General features: G+C 33.0%; 1 protein-coding gene across 1 annotated transcript in view; it reads left to right on the top strand.

The window, feature by feature from the left end:
* The window catches only part of LOC145255740 (uncharacterized), a 29,156-nt gene extending 14,644 nt beyond the window's left edge, over positions 1-14,512 (top strand). The window contains exon 3 of the mRNA XM_080114375.1: positions 11,028-14,512. Within this exon, the coding sequence (XP_079970501.1) occupies positions 11,028-14,285 (3,258 nt within the window). The 3' untranslated portion in view covers positions 14,286-14,512. The remainder of the gene's footprint in view (positions 1-11,027) is intronic.
* Positions 14,513-19,395: the final 4,883 nt, after the last annotated feature.

Consider the following 19,395-nt stretch of genomic DNA (forward strand, 5'->3'; position numbering starts at 1 on the left):
TCGCTCACAGATCTGCTCTCTGGGCAATAATGGAAGCTTTTCTGTTATAGTAATCATTTCAGTCTTGGGATCCCAGATTGACCTCTGATCGTCTCCGTTAAGTTGGGGAACACAGAACAAGTGTTACATTTTCATCAACGAGAGATCACACATCTCATGTTCTTTCCCATGAGTGATCAAGAAACCAAATAAAGTCTTTTTCCACATATATACACAGGATGTTTATATGCTGGTCTTTTATTATCTGCATCTTTTTTTCAACGTTGCCTCATTTCATGAATAGTTGTGGTTGTCAATTGTCTCATTTTTTTTTGTCTAGGGTTGTTAATTGTCTTTTTTTTTACTTAAACTTTCTATTCATGAATGACACCAGGAGACATTTTTGAGTTCTTCAAAGTTTTAATTGAACTTAAGAGAGACGCTATATGATCAATTATTTACTTAGTTTTCTAACTTGAGAAATGAGTTTGCACACAGAGGGACAGAGGCAACGGTAACATTGAGCTTAGATTATTTCTACATTATTTGAACACGTTTCGTTGGTATTGGTTTCCATAGAGAAACTAGTTAAAAATAACCTTTGCTTCTCTTGCTCGAAAACATGACTCATGTTATATCCTCTGTTCACCATTCAACCCTGAAACAGTTCTGTCCCACAGATCTGGGTAATCCTGACATGTATTAATGTGACCCTTATCCAAATTCACACTAGCTAACCTAATCACTACGTACGTAGGGCCCCTCATACGTAAAATAAAATATGGCTAAGGGAGTGTAGAGGGTGTAGGGGTAGGAATTAAAATTTGAGCTGGGATTAATGTTTGAGAAATGCTTTTGTCCATTTTTCTTCTGGAAGGGAGTTCAGTCCTTTTCTTGTTTCATCTCCCTCCGAGGAAATCAACTTTTGTTTGACTGCAGCCGTCCTATTTGACATTTCTGTTGTTGAAGATAATGGCTACGATCGAGGTTGTTATACTTTGTTACTTTCCAGTAGAGCTCTCTTTTCAAAGGTCACCACTGGTTTGTCTTTAGAGATAGGACTGAGAGCACGTTGTGGGTTTTCTAATATTTTTCCATACCACCTTTGTTGGAGTTTTCCCTTCTTCAGTTGCATGCAGGGGCAGTTGTTGGTTCTGTGAATGCAACAGTGTGGTCGGCTACAAAATAAAGTGAAAATTAGTCAGTGTTTAAAAAAAAAAAAAGAAGAAATGTCATAGTTTCCCGACCCTTAAGAAAGGAAAGTGGAAAATAAGAATGCTAGAAATGATTTGAGGTTAAGATAAAGATTCTGATGGAGATGTTGCCATTTTGTGTGGAAAACAACCTATTTCGCATAAGAGATAAGACATGTACTGATAATAAGACCTGGCTATGAGATTACCATTATTCCCAGTACTGGATAATGTATACATGGAATATATGCAAGAAATGGCATTAATATCCACATCACTAAGTCCAAAAATGCGGCTTTGATGTGTGGATGACACATCCATACTCTGACCTTATGTGCAAGCATTGCTGACCATATGAACTTCAGCAAGGCAGTTAACCATGGACAAGGAATATAACAGATTATCGTTCGCAGATGTATTGATAATTCTGAGGGTTTCCAATCATCCATACATCAAAACCTTCACTTGACAGTATTTCAAATCTTGACATCCATGCAATATAAATAAAGGAATCGTCCATTGCATACAACATCAAACAAAGGAAATTTTGGGCCAATAATATCATCGTCCCTACATGATTGATCTGACAACTTGAAAGTACAAAACTTACAAAATATTGAAACAAACGAACTATTACACATTTATTTAAGTTTAAAGATAACATGACTAAAAACGTTATAGAGTGAGGTGAGAAGATTAAAAGTAAGATCTTGCACATTTTTTAAAAAACTTTTCTATTTCTTTTATTTTGTTACCCTTTCCCAGACAACTCTTGGTAGCTCTGCATATATTATCATAACTACAAACCAAGATAGCTTTATCCCCTAACGTGTTGACTAGTTGTAAACTTAAAAAATCTACAATGTTTTGTAAAATGACAAAATCAAGCCATGAGTGGTCCAAAATTGTTTCCTACAAAACATTTCGGTTATATGAATGAAAGTACTGAGAACTGTTTTTTAATGTTTATCTTTTGTGTGCTTCCTCCAAATCTGCTTTTTGAAAATAGGGATGCATCCTTCAACCCCGAATGATGCTACTGAGTTGCAAAAATTGTTGAATTTTCAACCATTCTGTTATTCACTTTCTCTCATTAAAACAAAAGTTTTTCTAACTCTACATTTGCTTTAATCATTTCGCATGTCTATATACTAATAACGTTGTGTAACTACTTCTCATGTATCTGTGTTTCTTGCATCTATGTGACTTACACATTCTTTTGTTATTTATTTATTGAAATAAAAAATGCAATAATATAAAGAATTAAAACGAATGTGTAAAAAATACTAATAAAAATCCTATATAAAAATTAAATAGAAACTTTAATCCACCGTAATGCCTTTTCATAAACAAGTCAGCCATTTTAATGTCTTAATAGTTGAAAGAAAAAAGAATTTGTGACCCTTTAAAATATGAAAGGAATTTTGAAGTATTTAAACTGTCGAATAGAAAATCTGGCTTTAAAATTCCTTACAAATCCTTATGTATTTTTGAAAGTTTTTGAATTTATTTACATCCAGTAATTTTATAATATAAAGATGAAAACAGAATTATCTTAAGAAAATTAGTTATAGTTTTATAATAATTTAATGACTCAACAATACCATAATAATTAAATCAACTTTCAAAATCCTATTAAAAAAACAACATAATTTTAGTAACGGAAAGCTGCGAGTTGGTACAGTTAGTTTACTAATATTTTACCTTTGCTATTAAAAGCAAATGCTGATTAAATCGACTATGGAGGGAATCTGTTTTCTTACCTAAATTATTAGGTCAAAACAAACTATGTGAAACATGGTTCAACTTGAACTTTGCTTGAGAGATCCAAACAATAGCACTTAAAGACGATTAGTATTTTAAAAGAATCTCCTGTTTGAAATTTTTCATTTGAAATTTCTCGTTTGAAATTTTTCATTTGAAATTTTTCATTTGAAATTTTTCATTTGAAATTTTTCATTTGAAATTTCTTATTTGAAATTTCTTATTTGAAATTTTTCATTTGAAATTTTTCATTTGAAATTTTTCATTTGAAATTTTTCATTTGAAATTTTTCATTTGAAATTTCTTGTGGTGTCTGATAAGATACTCTATCCTCAGCAAAAGCAAAGAGAAATAAAAATCAAGAATAGAAAAACATTACACAATTTTTGCATGTATATACTTTATTTATACTGTCTCTGCCTGGAGATTAAACTGAAAACAAGGCCTTATACCAAAATCAAACATATTTAAATAAAATTGTCTGAGAAATTCAATGATAGTACTAAATTTTCTATAATAGAGTTTTATAATTATATTCTGGAGTCTGAATTTATGTTGGAATTCATAACCAGTTCAGATAGAAAGCTTGAATTCTGCTGCTATTAATAATATCATCATCATCATCATCATCATCATCTGTAAGAACTTTTACTTTTGCATATATCTTATGATGGAGATTATGTGTCTCTCTGTAGCCAAAACTGTCACTGTGTGCATCACAATACCCATGCATTTATATTGTATTAACTGTGATTAGATTTATTTTTCAATTAAAAAAAAGAAGTCTTTTGGGACGCTGATATCAAAGCTAAAAGTCTTTTCAAATCAGTTTGCACTCTGGAGACGAATGCGTGTTCGAGATAAGTGTATTTTAATTTTTATGTTTAATTTCTAATATTAATAACTACATTCTATTTCAGTACTTAATTTATATTTTTATCTCCTGATTGTTTTATTTAATGATAGCGTTTTCTCGTCATAAATGTTTATTATATCTACCATGTTGATTGCATGAACAGATTAGGAAATTGTATTCATTGTTAATTCGTGAGAGGTGAATCTATCACCATACGTTCCCTTTAAAAAACACGCCAGTTTGACTTTTATTAAGTACAATACTTAATAGATTTTTTTTTTTAAAGGAGAGAAGAGAACGTTTTGTGGAAGCGTTGTCGGCAACTCCCGTTACTCTCGCTTCTCTTTATTTGTCACTCAGTCCTCATTTTTTTAATGAGTGATTTTTCTGACAAAGGGAGAAGAAAAAGCTGTATTCTAGGTTGGCAGTATTTTGCGTGAACAGTCGACAGAGATGGCGGAAATTTTCTGTTCTATGTCTATCCTTGTAGCCATGTCACTAGTAAGGGTGCTGGAGGTAAACGTTTTATCTGGGCTGACGTTATCTGCCTGATAGTCAGGGACCCGAACCTTGGATTAACCACTAAGGAGGCTGTCCTATCAGCAGGCGCAAAGTACTGGGGTTGCTGTATTGCCATTTGGTGAATGGATTCTGGACCATGCAGTAGTCTCTGCCTCTCGATGCCATACTAGTGGGTAATTGTTACAGCTTTACCTTATCATGTGCTACAAAAAAAAAAAAATTCTTCGTTACTTTTCTCTCTTTGTTTTCCCTCTCTGTCCTGCTCTAAGCAAGTCTGACGACCTAGTCCACAAACTCCAAAATTCCATCATGATAAGTTTCAATAAAAAATACACGATTAAACCCGGATCTAAAATTTCCAACGTAGACCCTCACTACCATGTCTTCTTCTCCAACATCAGAGGTCTACATTCTAACCTTCCAGAGGTTGAAGCCCAATTACAGGAGACTAAACCAGACCTTTTATTTTTAAGCGAAACTGGAATTGGACAGACTATTTCCCTAAATGAGTTTGTAATTAAAGGATACTCTAACCTAACTTCCAAATGTGACCCCCAAGATCGCCATGGGCATGGAATATGTGCCTATATAAAAGATGGCTTTCCATGTGGTAGGGACAGAGAAGATTCTAACTTACCCTATATGTGCTTCCGAGTAGCACTAGCTCACAATACGGCATTTATATTTACTCTCTATCGCCCCCATAACAGCGGAGTTACTATCTTTAAAAGCATATCTGAGAAAATTGACCAAGTTCTATCAGCATATCCTTCAGCTAACATTCATGTATGTGGAGACTTCAATGTTCACAATGTGGAATGGTTGACCCACTCAAACAAGACCGATGATGAGGGGAGATTCTGTCATGATTTCTCTATCGCTTATGACCTCACTCAGATTGTTCACGAACCCACCCGTGTGCCTGACAATGACAGCCAGTATGCAAGTTTCCGAGACCTTTTTCTCACAACTTGCCCTGAACTATGTTCAGTTTCCGTTCTATCTCCTCTTGGATCTTCCGACCACTCAGTTGTATCAATTAAGATAAAAATGAAATGTAATAAGTCCTCAGACATACCTCTCCATCGTACAGTATATCAATACACTATGGCTGACTGGGATAGTTTCCGTACATTTATATCTGATCTTCCTCTGCGTTCCATGTTTAAAAAGGATGTGTCGTCTATAGTATCAGACCTGACAGAATGGTTAATTGTAGGTATAGACAATTTCATACCCTCAAAAAAGTTCCAGCAAAAACCTAACAGCCAGCCATGGTTTTCTCCAGAATGTGCTGCTGCTATTGCGCACAGAAATCACTTTTTCCACTGCTTCCAACGTAATAGATGTATGGAAACTAAAGCCGCTTTCAGGACTGCCAGCAACCATTGTAAGAAAGTAATAAAGAACGCAAGAGAGTTGTATGCTCAGTCCGTCAAGTCCAAAGTAGCTGAGCAGCGGCTTGGTTCCCACCAGTTTTGGCAAATAGCAAACAAAATCCTGAACAGAAGCGTGTGCTCTATCCCAACTATCATCAATGGACCTGAGGTAATCTCGTCAGCATCAAACAAAGCCAAACTCTTTGCCAAGAACTTTGCAGCCAATTCTACCCTTTGCTACCAAGGCCGCCAACCCCCAATATTTCCTCCTGTATCAGAAAACACACTATGTGATATACAAATATCTGTATGTGATGTTGCCAAGCTAATCAAACCTTGATTCCAGTAAAGCAACCAGTCCTGACGGTATTCCAATTATAGTACTCAAAAAAACTTCAACCAGAACTAGCACCCATACTTACAAAACTGTTTAAACGTTGTCTTAAGGAGAATTGCTTCCCATCACCCTGGAAAATCTCATCAGTATGCCCTGTATTTAAGAATTCAGGTGATCGCTCATCCCCCTCTCAGTACAGGCCAATAAATCTCCTGTGCATCATGAGTAAGTTGCTGGAATCTGTGTTAAATAGAGAAGTAATCAACCATCTCAGCAAAAATAACCTTCTTAGTGACACACAATATGGTTTCCGTTCTGCTAGATCTACAGCAGATGTGCTTACAGTTATATCTCATAGGATTAGCGGATCTCTCGACAGAGGCAACCTTTCTAGAGCAATTGCTCTTGACATATCAAAGGCCTTTGATAGAGTATGGCATGAAGGTTTACTTCACAAGATCTCCAGCTATGGTATAGCTGGAAATGTCTTCTCAATTATTAAATCATTTCTCTCTGATAGGTTCATAAGAGTAGTAGTTGATGGGCAAAAATCAGAAGCTCACAGTATAAATGCTGGAGTCCCTCAGGGGTCCATCCTGGGCCCAACTCTTTTCCTGATCTACATTAATGATCTTCCAAATCACATCCTTACATCATTCGTAGACATTTTTGCTGATGACACTACCATCTATGGTAGCACATCTAAGACAGTAAATGACCAAGTTCTCTTCGATTCTCTCTCCTCTGATCTTGATCACGTTGTACAATGGGGAAAGGAGTGGCTGGTTACTTTTAATGCATCTAAAACCAAGCTTCTATCTTTACATCATCAATGTTCTGATCCCCATCTGGCATCAATTGAAATGAATGGCTCTCGTCTTGGGGAGGCCTCAAGTTTTGACATGCTTCTGGGCTTGACCTTTACTCCTGATCTTAAATGGAATACGTACATCAAATCTGTTGCCAAGGCCGCTGAAAAAATGGTCGGATCCTTCTATCGATCCAGTAGATATCTCACTGCTGATGCAATTCTCTATCTATATAAGAGCCAGATACGTTCAAGGATGGAATACTGTTGCCGCATATGGCTAGAAAAGACTTGTCCTGCCTTGATAGGGTTCAAAATAGACTTCGTGGCCTGGTGGGAGATGTCCTTTTCTCTTCCTTGCAACCTCTATCTCACAGAAGAGATGTTGTGAGTTTGTCTCTGCTTTATCGTTATTTTCATGGAAAGTGTTCGACTGAGCTTCAATCTATGGTCCCCCCTCGCCAAACTTTCACAAGAAACACTAGACTAGCTGAAAACATTATCAATAATTTTCCACACTCTTTATCTGTGCCTAAACCTAAACGTAGATTCTATGATCAAAGCTTTTTTCTTAGAACTGCATGCCTGTGGAATTGTCTTCCGTTTTCCTGCTTTCCAGCTGTCTATGATATGGTTGTCTTCAAGTCTAACGTGAACAAGTTTCTGATGAGCCGTTCCACTTAAGTTAACAAATTTACCGAACTTCCATTACTATCGATTACTATATTGTCCTTTTGACTACTCTACACTCTTTAACCCTTATCCTTGAGTGGCCTATCGGCCTTGATAAGTGGTGACGCCTATGTAAAAAAAAAAAAAAAATTCATATCATTAAGAAATAATCTATTATATTATTTATACCATTGACCTAATGTACTTATTTTTTGAAAAAAGTGCCCAGATGAGTGTGAAGGAATTAATGTTTTTAGCTAATTTTTCGATATTTGTCATCCGAAGGGTCGAGCTTCAAAATGATACTGATCTCATGAAAATCCGTTGCCTCTGTCAAAAGTTTTAGGCAGACATACATACATACAGACAGACAGACAGGGGAGATTTCTACTATAGATAATTTTCTGGAAAAATCTTAAACAATAATGAAACAGAAATAATTGTCATTACATAATTTCTTGTTTGGTTAAATACATTTTCTGGTATTCATGCAAAGAATGACTCATTTTTCCGTGAATATTGCATTGGCATATTCTGGCATCTACATAAACAGTTAGAATATGGTGAAATACTCAGCCAATGTGGCAGACAACAGTTAATAAATTGGAAGAAAATATTAGTTTTAGTTGTGCATAAAAAATTAAATCATTTTAATGAATGGGTTTGCAGATTATACAACAGACGATGGAAAAAATGATCTTTCATTTGGTAGGAATGGAAATTAATCGGAGGATTCTGATATTCTGAACATGTGCAAGAAAATGCATTTTAGAAAAAAAAAAGATGTATTGTGAGTGACAGATTTCCATGAATGTCAAATGTAGGTGGTAAATCTCTTTGCATCCTTGGACGTTTATTTTCCAAGTCGTGTCTTGAAATTGTAAAAATAATCAAGTTTATATGCATGTAGTCCCATGACATTGTGACTGTTTGTAATTTACAGCAAGTTCAGAATACATTGTGATTAATTGGAAAAAATTCTTACGAGACATTTGCAAGGAGTACTTCCTTAGGAATTCCCCACAGATAACCACAATTTTTCAAAAAAATAATTAAAAAAAAAACAAACAATAGCCTACTCTTTAATCATTAACAACAAAAGAAAACAGTAGGCAAAAGGCATTTTGACATAAAATATAATTTTTTCATAACACCCCCTTTAAAAAAAAAATCTTAAAACACTGACATTTCTTACAAAAAGTATTTTTAAACAAGAAAAAGAAAACGTTTTAATTCGTTGCTACATATTATTTTACATAAAATATTTATTCATAAAATGTAGATTTCTTTATTTTTTGTATTTCCATTTTCTTTGATGAAATTATTATACAATAAATGTTTTCTATCATGATGTTTATTTTTTTCTAGCATTTTAAAATTTGATCAACGCTCAGCATATTCCCACTTTTTGCATAAACTGTCAGAATATGCTGGTGGAACATCTATAGAAAAACGGTTGTTCTCTGTATAAGTACCCCATTCCAAGATATATTAGGATATACAAAAAATTCAAATTAAAGTGAAACGTAGATATTCATTGCATTTCTGCACAAAATTTAATCTGATTTTCAAATTGTTGTGGTGTTAGTATTTGAATAATTGGCGAGGAAGACACAGTAACAGTTAATTAAAAATGTATTAACAAAAACACATGAGAGAGGTAATCGAGCTATATCTTGAATCTCTGTTCGACTAGTGGTGACGACCATACTCTTCACATGTCTATCTCTGACTGACTTAGTAAAGCGGTCCTTGTGACCCGGAAGTAATGGAATAGTTCATTATTCCAGGCAGTAGGGGTGCATCTCCAACACAAATCATTAACCATAAAATGTTTGCTAGTTATTTATAGATATGTTACAGAAGGATACCTATTGAACAGGCGTCTTGCAATTAAAAAGATAAAATAAAGATATAATGCATCTAAACCTTATGTCTAGAATAAGAATTCTAGACATAAGGTTTAGATGCATTATATCTTCCAATTTTGATCAAAATCTAATACATGATTTTGAATATAAAATTTTGTTTGCTTACTTCTAATGAGAATGGATTAGATTTAATGCAAATCTGAAATATTTGAATAATACGATGTTCTGTGCATGTTATTCTTTCTTAAATCTCTTTAAAACGCTCCAATCAAACTGAATTTTGAGATATTAATTTATTGACTCGCAGGAAATTCCACAGGCTACTCATATGTAATATATTGATGTTGGCATTCTGTAGATGTTTAGTGTAAATGGAGATGCTCTGATATTATTGTAGCTTTTTTGTTAAAACTGCAAAAGTATTTATCTAAGCTAGCACGAATGCCCTGCAAAGTCCAGTCGTAAAGTACGCTTAAATATGATATTTTAATTCTTGCAGATTTTGTATATATTATTATAGAGTTAATGTTCTATTGATTTTTATATATTATAAAGTTGCGATTTCAAAAAGTAAAAAAAAATATATCCATATGACTTGGATGCATTAGCTGTAATCGAAACCAAAATAAAAACTTATGAATAATATATGTATATAGAGTGTAAAATTTTGCTGAAAATTCAAAGACTCACGTTTTCTTTTTCATAATCGTTGTTTATTTCCTGGATTTTTTCCATTACAGCTGTTTCATTGATGAGTAGGCAATTTTACGATTTATGTTTCCATAAAAATATCCTGTCCCCATCAACTTCTTCAGATGTTTATCCATTAGATTTTTACAACAAAAGGTATATTTTTAACATGCTGAACATCGTATTTGGGTAAAAAAATATATATATATATATATATATATATATATATATATATATATATATATATATATATATATATAACTTGAGTTCCTTCAGCCATAACCAAAACTTATGAAGAATTATATTTATGACAAGAAATGGAAGTATATAATTAAATGACCAGTATGTAAGCATGACACAGAAAATAACACGCACGCTATTGTATTAATATATAGATGTTAAAATTTTTATGATTAAAATTTCACAAAGTCGAAAGTTTCTAAATTTTCACAAAAAGATTTCATCTTTCCTTAGTCTAATTTGCGTAAAACTAAAACTAAATGTAACCCATCTTACCACCCCTAACACTTAGCAACTGTTTTCTAAAATTCATAATGATCAGTTGATTAGTTTGAGTGAATCACATACACAGAAATATATAAATATCTACATTTACTTTAAGCTAGAATTATGAGCTCAAATTCTAATATATATAAAACCCAATTTTTTTAACACCAATATGTGATTAAAGCAAAATAAATTTTGTACTATTAAAACAATTTCCAACATTATTAATATTTCCCCATTCATTTATTTTTGCATTATTGTTTATGCTTGAATTCATATTTAGATATGACATAAATCATAAATCTATGACGTCACACGACAGCTATAATTATTTTAAAGTAATGTTTTAAGCTCTATATATAAAATTTTGATCTGATTGGCAAGTTATTAAATACATAACAATTTTCAGTTATTTACATATATTTTAATTATTCTGTTTTTGTTTTCAGACTGGAACATTGATAAATCGAAGACGTGGTGGTCCACCTTGCCCCAGTTCAGAGGTAGAATCGAGTCAGGATGTTGAATCAGAAGCCGGTTCTGAATCTGGTTTTGATGTGGATAAATACAAGACAGAATCTCTTCCTGAAAATAACAGCATGTACAAACGTGCTCTCAGCTTTCGTAATGCCATCTTGGATAATCCTCAGCACATCCCAGATATAAATACGTCATCTGTGTCCTTCTCTGGCAGTAGTAGTGGTAGTGTGCAGAGCACTCCGTCTCGGGTGTGCATGTCTAAAAATGTATTATCGGGTCCAGTGTCTAATAATGATACCGGTTCTGTGATTGTGCCTACAAAATATGCAAGCATGCCTTCATTGAATAACGGTAAACCTTCTGTGGTTATTAGTGTAGATCCCCCTGAAGGTGATACTTCATCATCTGCACAATCATTGGCACCAAGTTTCAAATCTAACTCTTCCAATTCTGAGAATAACCAAGGGAAAAAATCTAGCAATGGAAAATCTGAGTCGCAAAGTAAATCGTCCACACCCCAATCCAGCAAACCATTCAAAAAATCCTTCCGGAATGTTTTACCGCTTCTTCGGCAGGCAAAAATGGCTGGTCTTCTGCCCGGTATTACCTTTAAATATTACCATGGATCAGATCAAAAGACTCGTCGTTCATCTGATCCTCCAGTGTCACGTGAAGATCCTTGGGTAAAAAAGTCCGAGTTACATCAAAGTGTCAGCCAGAATGAAGTCTCAAGCTCACAATCACTTCGACGATCGCAGCTGGAAAGTCCCAATTATAAGAATATGTCACGGGAAAGTCTTGACTGGCTTGTTTATCTGAATCGCAATCAGCTATCCCCGGGTAAATATTCCAGCCCACTTCACACACTGGCACATACGGCTGCTTCCAAAGATGAAGAACAGTCTGTATACCAAGAAGTTCCTTCCTATGTCACTCTTCCTCGTGGTTTGAGCTCACCAACAGAGTTTTCCAAGCATTTACTCCATAAATCTTTTACTTTTTGTAACAACTCTACAAAGCCACACTTTATACGTTCATACTCAACACCTGCATCAAAACGGGTCACGCCCGACAAAGATGAACATCCTGCATCTTCAAAGGCTGCTATTGAAGAAAGTGAGCGCCTGGTTGAAGAGATGGAAAACTACATGCGAGCCGAAGCAAAAGCATCTACATTGGCAAAGTTTCCAACCGAATTACATGAACAAACAAACAGGGAGACTGAAACTTTCCAGCTTCAAAGTCTCAGCAGACATGCCTCACAGACATCCATTTTATCTAATTCTTCTCAAAGCAGTTATGAGAGTAATCTTGGATCAACAGAAAGTCTTGTTTCTCAGATCCAAAGCTTCCCATCTAAAGTAGCCAATTGGAGAGCTAATGCTACTAAGACTCCTAAACCTCCCATATTCACTCTGCCTCCGCCCTCTGCATATAAAAAGAAGATTGAAACTTCTTCTTCTGTCCCCTGTTCACCAAAAGCTGAAGATGCTGTTTCTTTATCCTTTGTGCCTTTTCCATGTACATCTACAGCTGAAAGTCTCTCCATGCAATTAAACTCCCCAGTCTCGGAAAATAGTGTCTCTTCTCCTGCGCTAAACAATTCCAAAAATGATGATTCAAACTCTATTTCTTTTCCACGTCCACCATCACCACAAATAACTAGCAATCCTTTATCTCCTTTAACCTCCCCTGTCCTGGTCAAACCCTGTGTGACTGTGAATGACTCTCCTCGAAAGAGTAGTAGCATGCCTTCTTCTCCTTTTCACATCCCATTATCCTGGGACAATATCGACACTTATCCACAGTACGATTCACCTGTAAAATTTCAAAGTGTATCAAGTTCTCCTATTTCAACACCTGAACGAAGTGCAAGTATCCCTTTGTTACTGCCTAATTTTTCAACTCCAACAAAAACTCCAAACTGTACAGCCTCTAATCCAATCTTATCAAAATCTGGTCCCATGATGCCTTTAGAGGAGGATGCGACTTTGACAGAATCAAAAAATCACACGGCCTCAGATGAAACGGATCATCTTTTGCTACCTAATGACCAACTATGTCATTCCACATTGTCTCCACAACTTGAAAAAAAAGCGCTTCCACAACATGAACCTACCTTAGAATTTTCACCAAACAAGTGCCAGTACTCTTCCCACTCGATGCCTTCTTTAACACATATTGCAAAAAAATCTGCATCAACTCCCAATAGTCCAGCCATGTCTTCCAAGGCTTTTGCTAGCAACACTTTGAGTCCGCCATTGGTTAGCAGGAGATCAACTGACCGCCGCAATTCAGCTCCACAAGATTGTTATAAAGAAGTCAAGCCAGCATCGCGAATCCGACATGAAAGCCTGAAGCTTGATCGCAATGTCAGCCTCTCTTCTTTGCTTGAACGTGTTTCCTCCACCCCACGCTCTCCATTAAATGAACCCGTGTGGAACCCAAGCAACCGTTTCTCTCATCCTTTATCTTTGAGATACACCAAGCATCACTACTCTTCTTCAAGTGATGATGTTTTTTGTAAGAAAACAAGGTGCCACGAAAAGCTGGGTCAGGATTTTGGTCGAAATCTTAGCTCAAATCCTAACCTTCAACCATCTGATTCTGCATTCTCCATTCAGAGTGAAACAAATGATATACTTGAAGACATTGACACGAATAGCAACAGCCGGCTGAGCACATCAGAAGGATCCTTTTTCTCTGTTGACAGTGTTTCTGAACAAATGTTTGCAGAAACGGAGCTTTTCCGTGATTCTGCCGTCTATTGTGATATGGATATAGAGCCTAGTCCAGTGGTAGAATGTCCATTACCACCCAAAGCCACAATTAAGGAATATGTACAATATTTGGAAGAGAAGCATAAGTGTGCAATGCAACCAAAGATGTCTGGTGCGAAGAAGCGGGAACCAAGCCAAATGATTCGACAACGACTACGCAGCCTGCAAGAACATGCTCATTACAAAAGTAACAGGCAAAGCCGCGAAGAGGAAGTCTTGGGAATGCCACAGATTTCTGTACGTGAAATAAACCGGATTTTAACTAGTGAGCCTCGATCGCTAGACGATTCTCGCTGTCCATACCATTCTACAGCCAGTGTCCCTTTGGAATGTAATCTGAGCAAATGTTCCCATTCTCTGGGAAGTCTTGACCGGTTGAACTGTGAGCCAGTCAATACAAAGGGCTGGGTCAAGCAAGTGGTTACTAAATTCCAAACTGACCACTAAATGGACTTCTCCATAATAAAAATATACAATTAGTGCCACTTGCTGTGGTATAAATGTGATATTTGAATCGTTATGAATAAATGAGAGAGTAGGAGGAAATGAATGAGATGAAGAATGAATGAAAAGAAAATAATAAAAACCTCACTGAAGTGAAAAATATAATTATTTTAGCAAAGAACAAAACAAAAACGGATGTGAAATAAATTGTGCAGAATTATGAATTTTTACAGCAGAAATTTAATTGTTTTTCTTTTTGGTTTTTCTTTTAAGCATTTTTGTTATTTGTAAATTTCCTTTTAGATACAAGTTTAGGTCGAATAAAATAGAAAAGAAGACAAATAGATGCATTAAAAATAGAAATTATCCGAATATTTCAGATCAGATTTAAGATTTTTCTTAGCGTTAAAATCACTCAAGTGATGGCCGACTTCACTCTGACCTCTTACCACTTAACATTTATTTTAATCTCCTACCACTTTTCAACCTTTACTCTGGCCTCCTACCACATTTCAGCCTTTACTCTGGCCTCCTACCACATTTCAGCCTTTACTCTGGCCTCCTACCACATTTCAGCCTTTACTCTGGCCTCCTACCACATTTCAGCCTTTACTCTGGCCTCCTACCACATTTCAGCCTTTACTCTGGCCTCCTACCACTTTTCAGCCTTTACTCTGGCCTCCTACCACTTTTCAGCCTTTACTCTTATCTTCTACCTTTTCTATATATTTTTATATGTCTTAGCAATCAATTAGAAATTGTTCTAGGTTGAATAAAAATAGAAATGCTGTTTTAAGACTTATTTTCTAATGTCAGTCTTTTTTAACATTTTATAAGATTCAGCTACTTATTTTTTCACTAACTGTTAACATCAAATTTTATAAAGGTTTTCATTAAAAACAAATGATAATTTTTATACCAAAACAATCTTTCTTTTAAAAACGTTTCTAAAAATCTTTGTATTCAGAAATTATCGATGAATTTAAATGAAGTTTCTTTGATTTTGTTTCAAATATTCTGTTTTTTAATGAAAACAAGAAAAAAAAGGGCAAATCAAAAAGATTGAAAAAATGTTTCTCTTTATTTTTTTTTTATTAATTAATTGTAATTTATTAACTTATTTCCATTTTGATACAACTTTTATTTTGAATATAATTCTTTTTTCTATGTAAACATTCTTATATTCCATTAATCTGTTAAGGATCTGTCCCCATAAAAGTATTTTTTAGTATTTTTTATTTAGTTGATTTTTTTTTATCACAGAAAGCAGCTACCAATTTTAATTCTCTTATGAAGAGCTGTGCATTTACACTAAATGATCTCTCTTACCAGAGAGGTCAATCCATTAGAGATAGAGAGCAAATTTACAGTGTTTTTCACTGTATCACAACTCTTCAGGGAGTCTAGAATGGGTGAGTGCTTCAAACTCAAGGGAGTAAATTTTCAATCAAATATGTATTGTTGAAATACACATAATGAAACTTTATTTGAAAATTGACAAGTAGATGTCTCCTTTAGAACAACAAAAATTGACGTTTTTAATTTTTAAAAAATTGTAATGAAAATTTTAATTTAGAAATTTGTATATATGTTCTGTATTTCCTGTCAATATTTATAACTACAGATGCCTCCATGTTTAGATCAAGATGTTGTTTCTGTTCTATCTTTAGTCAGATATGCTTTTCAACAATTTTTATTCATCCTATCGAGGATAGCCCTTTTTAGAGCAGCTGCATATCTTTCACATTTAAAACTAATCTTGTGTCTAACTTTCCCTCGTTGGGAGACAAGTAAATAGAAACTTCTCTGTTTGAGATTCGTAGCCATCAATTATTCAACACAATTCGTAATCAATGATCATTAATGAGCAAGCATTTCATTTCAAAGATTTAATAGACATTTTACCAGTTTAATTCTCACATAACTATGAAAGAAACTGGCATAAAATGTGAAATGTAAAACAATTTCAACACCAAAAACTTAAATTATCTAAAAATGTTTATAAATTTTGTCTTCACCGAATTATGTTTTTTTCATTTGTTTTTAATTTTTCATCATTTTTTCATTTATCTTTTAAATTTGCAAATTTTCAGTGGTGAGAAAAACATGGGGGAAGGGCCACTACCGAGAATCGAAACTAAAACATTTAGCTTACGATTTACTTTTTTCTTTAATGTTAATACTTGAGCTATGAAGACATGTTTGCTACAAAGCTAAAAATTAAAACATGAACCAATAGCTAGTACGTTATGCATGCATATTCGTAATGCCGTCATTCGACCTTCACCTGGCAAGTTTCATTTTTTTAATTTTCACATTTTTGTACCGATTTTTCCCGGCTAAAGTTTTGCATATATATATATTAAGTTTCATGTCTGTAGACGAAAAACTGACAGAGGAGTTTGGTAGACAAAATTTTTTAAACAAATATATATACGAATACATAAATATATATAGAAAGAGGTTTGTGTTTACTATAACCTTTTTACGCAAATATTACACAAGTATAAATCATGTAGAATATCTGCATGAATATAATTACATGTAATAGTTAACTGAAGATGATTATAAGAAAACCGAAAAAACTAATAGGGAATTATTTAAAATCAATGTTTAAAAGAATATACAAATTAACTAGATATTTTGCTAGTGAATGCAATTCCATGACCCATACGTAACGTATTTTCTATTTAAATAAATAGAAACGAGTTTTTAGTATGAATATCAATACACAAAAAACAAAAACATTTATAGCAGTATAGATTATTGTTACTAAAATATTTACATAAATTATAATTTTATACAATTTTGTTAAGATAAAGCATTCGTATTTGAATTATGCAGTTTTGTTTTTTGTCAGCCATGATAGTTTTACTACACTCCTATATTAGTCAATCTAGCAGAGTTGTTCTTGTCCCCAAGGTTTATTTGAATGGCATAATTTTTTATTATACTTTTTTTTATTATTTGTCCTGTACTTTTAAGAAAATGGTAGTTCTTAATTTTATCTCTGATAAAAGATTCTAAGAGATTGTTTTATTGTAATTCAAATTCTTATTCTGTCTTAGAATTGTTATTTGAATAAAATACATTTCTTTTATATTGAAGAAAAAGTGGTAATTCTCTTAGCAATAATCCGTGATATTGCTAACAAACTTAAAACATTTTTTAAAAGATTTCTCATACGACAGTCCTTTTGAGTGTGAAGCAATTGATCCTTTTCAAGAAATTTCATTCTTTTTTCTTAAATATTTGATCATGTGAAATCAAAGTTTTTTACTAACTGGTTTTAAATTTCCTTTGAATCGCTTAGTTGGCAAGACTATTTACTACACAAAAAAATCATTATTATTAATATTTATCACTTGTTATTGACAGAAGGTGAACTTTTTAAAAAATTTTTATCATCTTTTTGCTTTTGAGTTTTAGCTTATGAAAATTTGATCAATTTCAATTCCTGCTAGGTTTTTATCTGTTTATGCTTAGTGGTTTATCAAAGGATACTTAAAAAGGATACATATCTTATAAACCAAGTGTTAAACATTTACCTGCTTCCCTCTAATAGAAATCTCAGAGTTAAGATGTCATAGTAATTAATGACCTCTGCCTTTTTATGATTATAGTTTCGAATTTGTGAAAAAATTGATTGACAAAGGAGAGACAACTCTAATAAAAATCGATGATTTTTCTCCATCTGATCATTTCAGACATATAATACCTCATCTTTTATTATTTATATAGTTTCATGTTTCAAAGTTAGAAAAAAAAACTAATTGCACTGACTAGGTTATGCTTGAAATCTTGAAAGAGTGAGACACATTTTTTTTTTATTGTATATTTTTCTTTATACAGTTTACAGCTTAATATCAGTAAAAATGTACTAATATATTGCTTACTTAATTTTTTACCTCTCTGCTCATCGGTTAAGATCTTGTTGGGGAACAAAAAAGTAGTCATTTTTGATAAGTTTTTGAATAATTTATTTGAATGGCGAGTATTTCTGAGAATCTTAATATGTTGGACACTTAATTTTTGCTTTTGGAAATATTGATATTTTATTTTCATATCGATAATTTTTCTATGATTTGTTCATTAGATGCCTTTTTTTTTTACTCTTTACTAAAAAAAAAAAATAGTTTCTAAAAAAGAAACTTATGAAAAAATAAAATATATATGGAAGTATTAGGAAAAATATTTTTTGTAATAGCTTCATTATGTCCCCCCCCCCACCTTAAAAAAAGGAAAATCTGATGAGTCAATCTTTCCTTTTCTTTTTAAATTGGAAAAAGTTTCAGATTGTTTTATTCCACGCAAATTTTTGATTCTGATGTTGGCTTTTCTGCTTTGTCTTTAAAGCTTTTGCTTTGCTTTATACACACACATTTACATTTCAGAATAATGTAATGCAATAAACCTACTGGTATCCAAATCCAGTGATTATCGGTCTTACAAAATATTATTGGATATAATGTTTTATAAAGTATAATGAAAATTGCTCAATATACCAAAATAGAGCAAATAAATCATAATTTAGTAATTTAAATTTTATAATTTAAAATGGTTACATTTTAAATCTAGAATTTTTATTACATGCAAAACAAAGAATACATTTTCATAAGTATACTTATTAACATGTATTCTTTGTTTTACATATAATAAAAATTCTAGATTTGAAATTTAACCGTTTCAAATCATAAAATTTAAATTACTAAATCATGAGATATATATATACATATATATATATATATATATATATATATATATATAAACAAATGATTACTTTACTTGTAAATATTAACTCTTTAATATTTATGATATATTTTAAGTTTACCATTTTGATTACCTTGGTAAACTTATTGTAATTTTTATTTCTTATATATATATATATATATATATATATCAGGAATAAACAGTGTTGCGTGGATATGAGATATAAAAAAATTCATCTAATAGTTAACATTAAATAAATGAGATATACAAAAAATTCATCTAATAGTTAACATTAAAAATTGGCAGAATGATATAAATTATTTTCAGTAATGCACAAATTTAGGATAAATCCTTTACTATGTCCGGCAGTTTTGTTACTTGCTAGATATTATGTGATTCTCCG

Source organism: Euprymna scolopes, chromosome 31, assembly GCF_053919585.1.
Source record: "Euprymna scolopes isolate OS-2025 chromosome 31, ASM5391958v1, whole genome shotgun sequence".
Classification (NCBI taxonomy): domain Eukaryota; kingdom Metazoa; phylum Mollusca; class Cephalopoda; order Sepiida; family Sepiolidae; genus Euprymna; species Euprymna scolopes.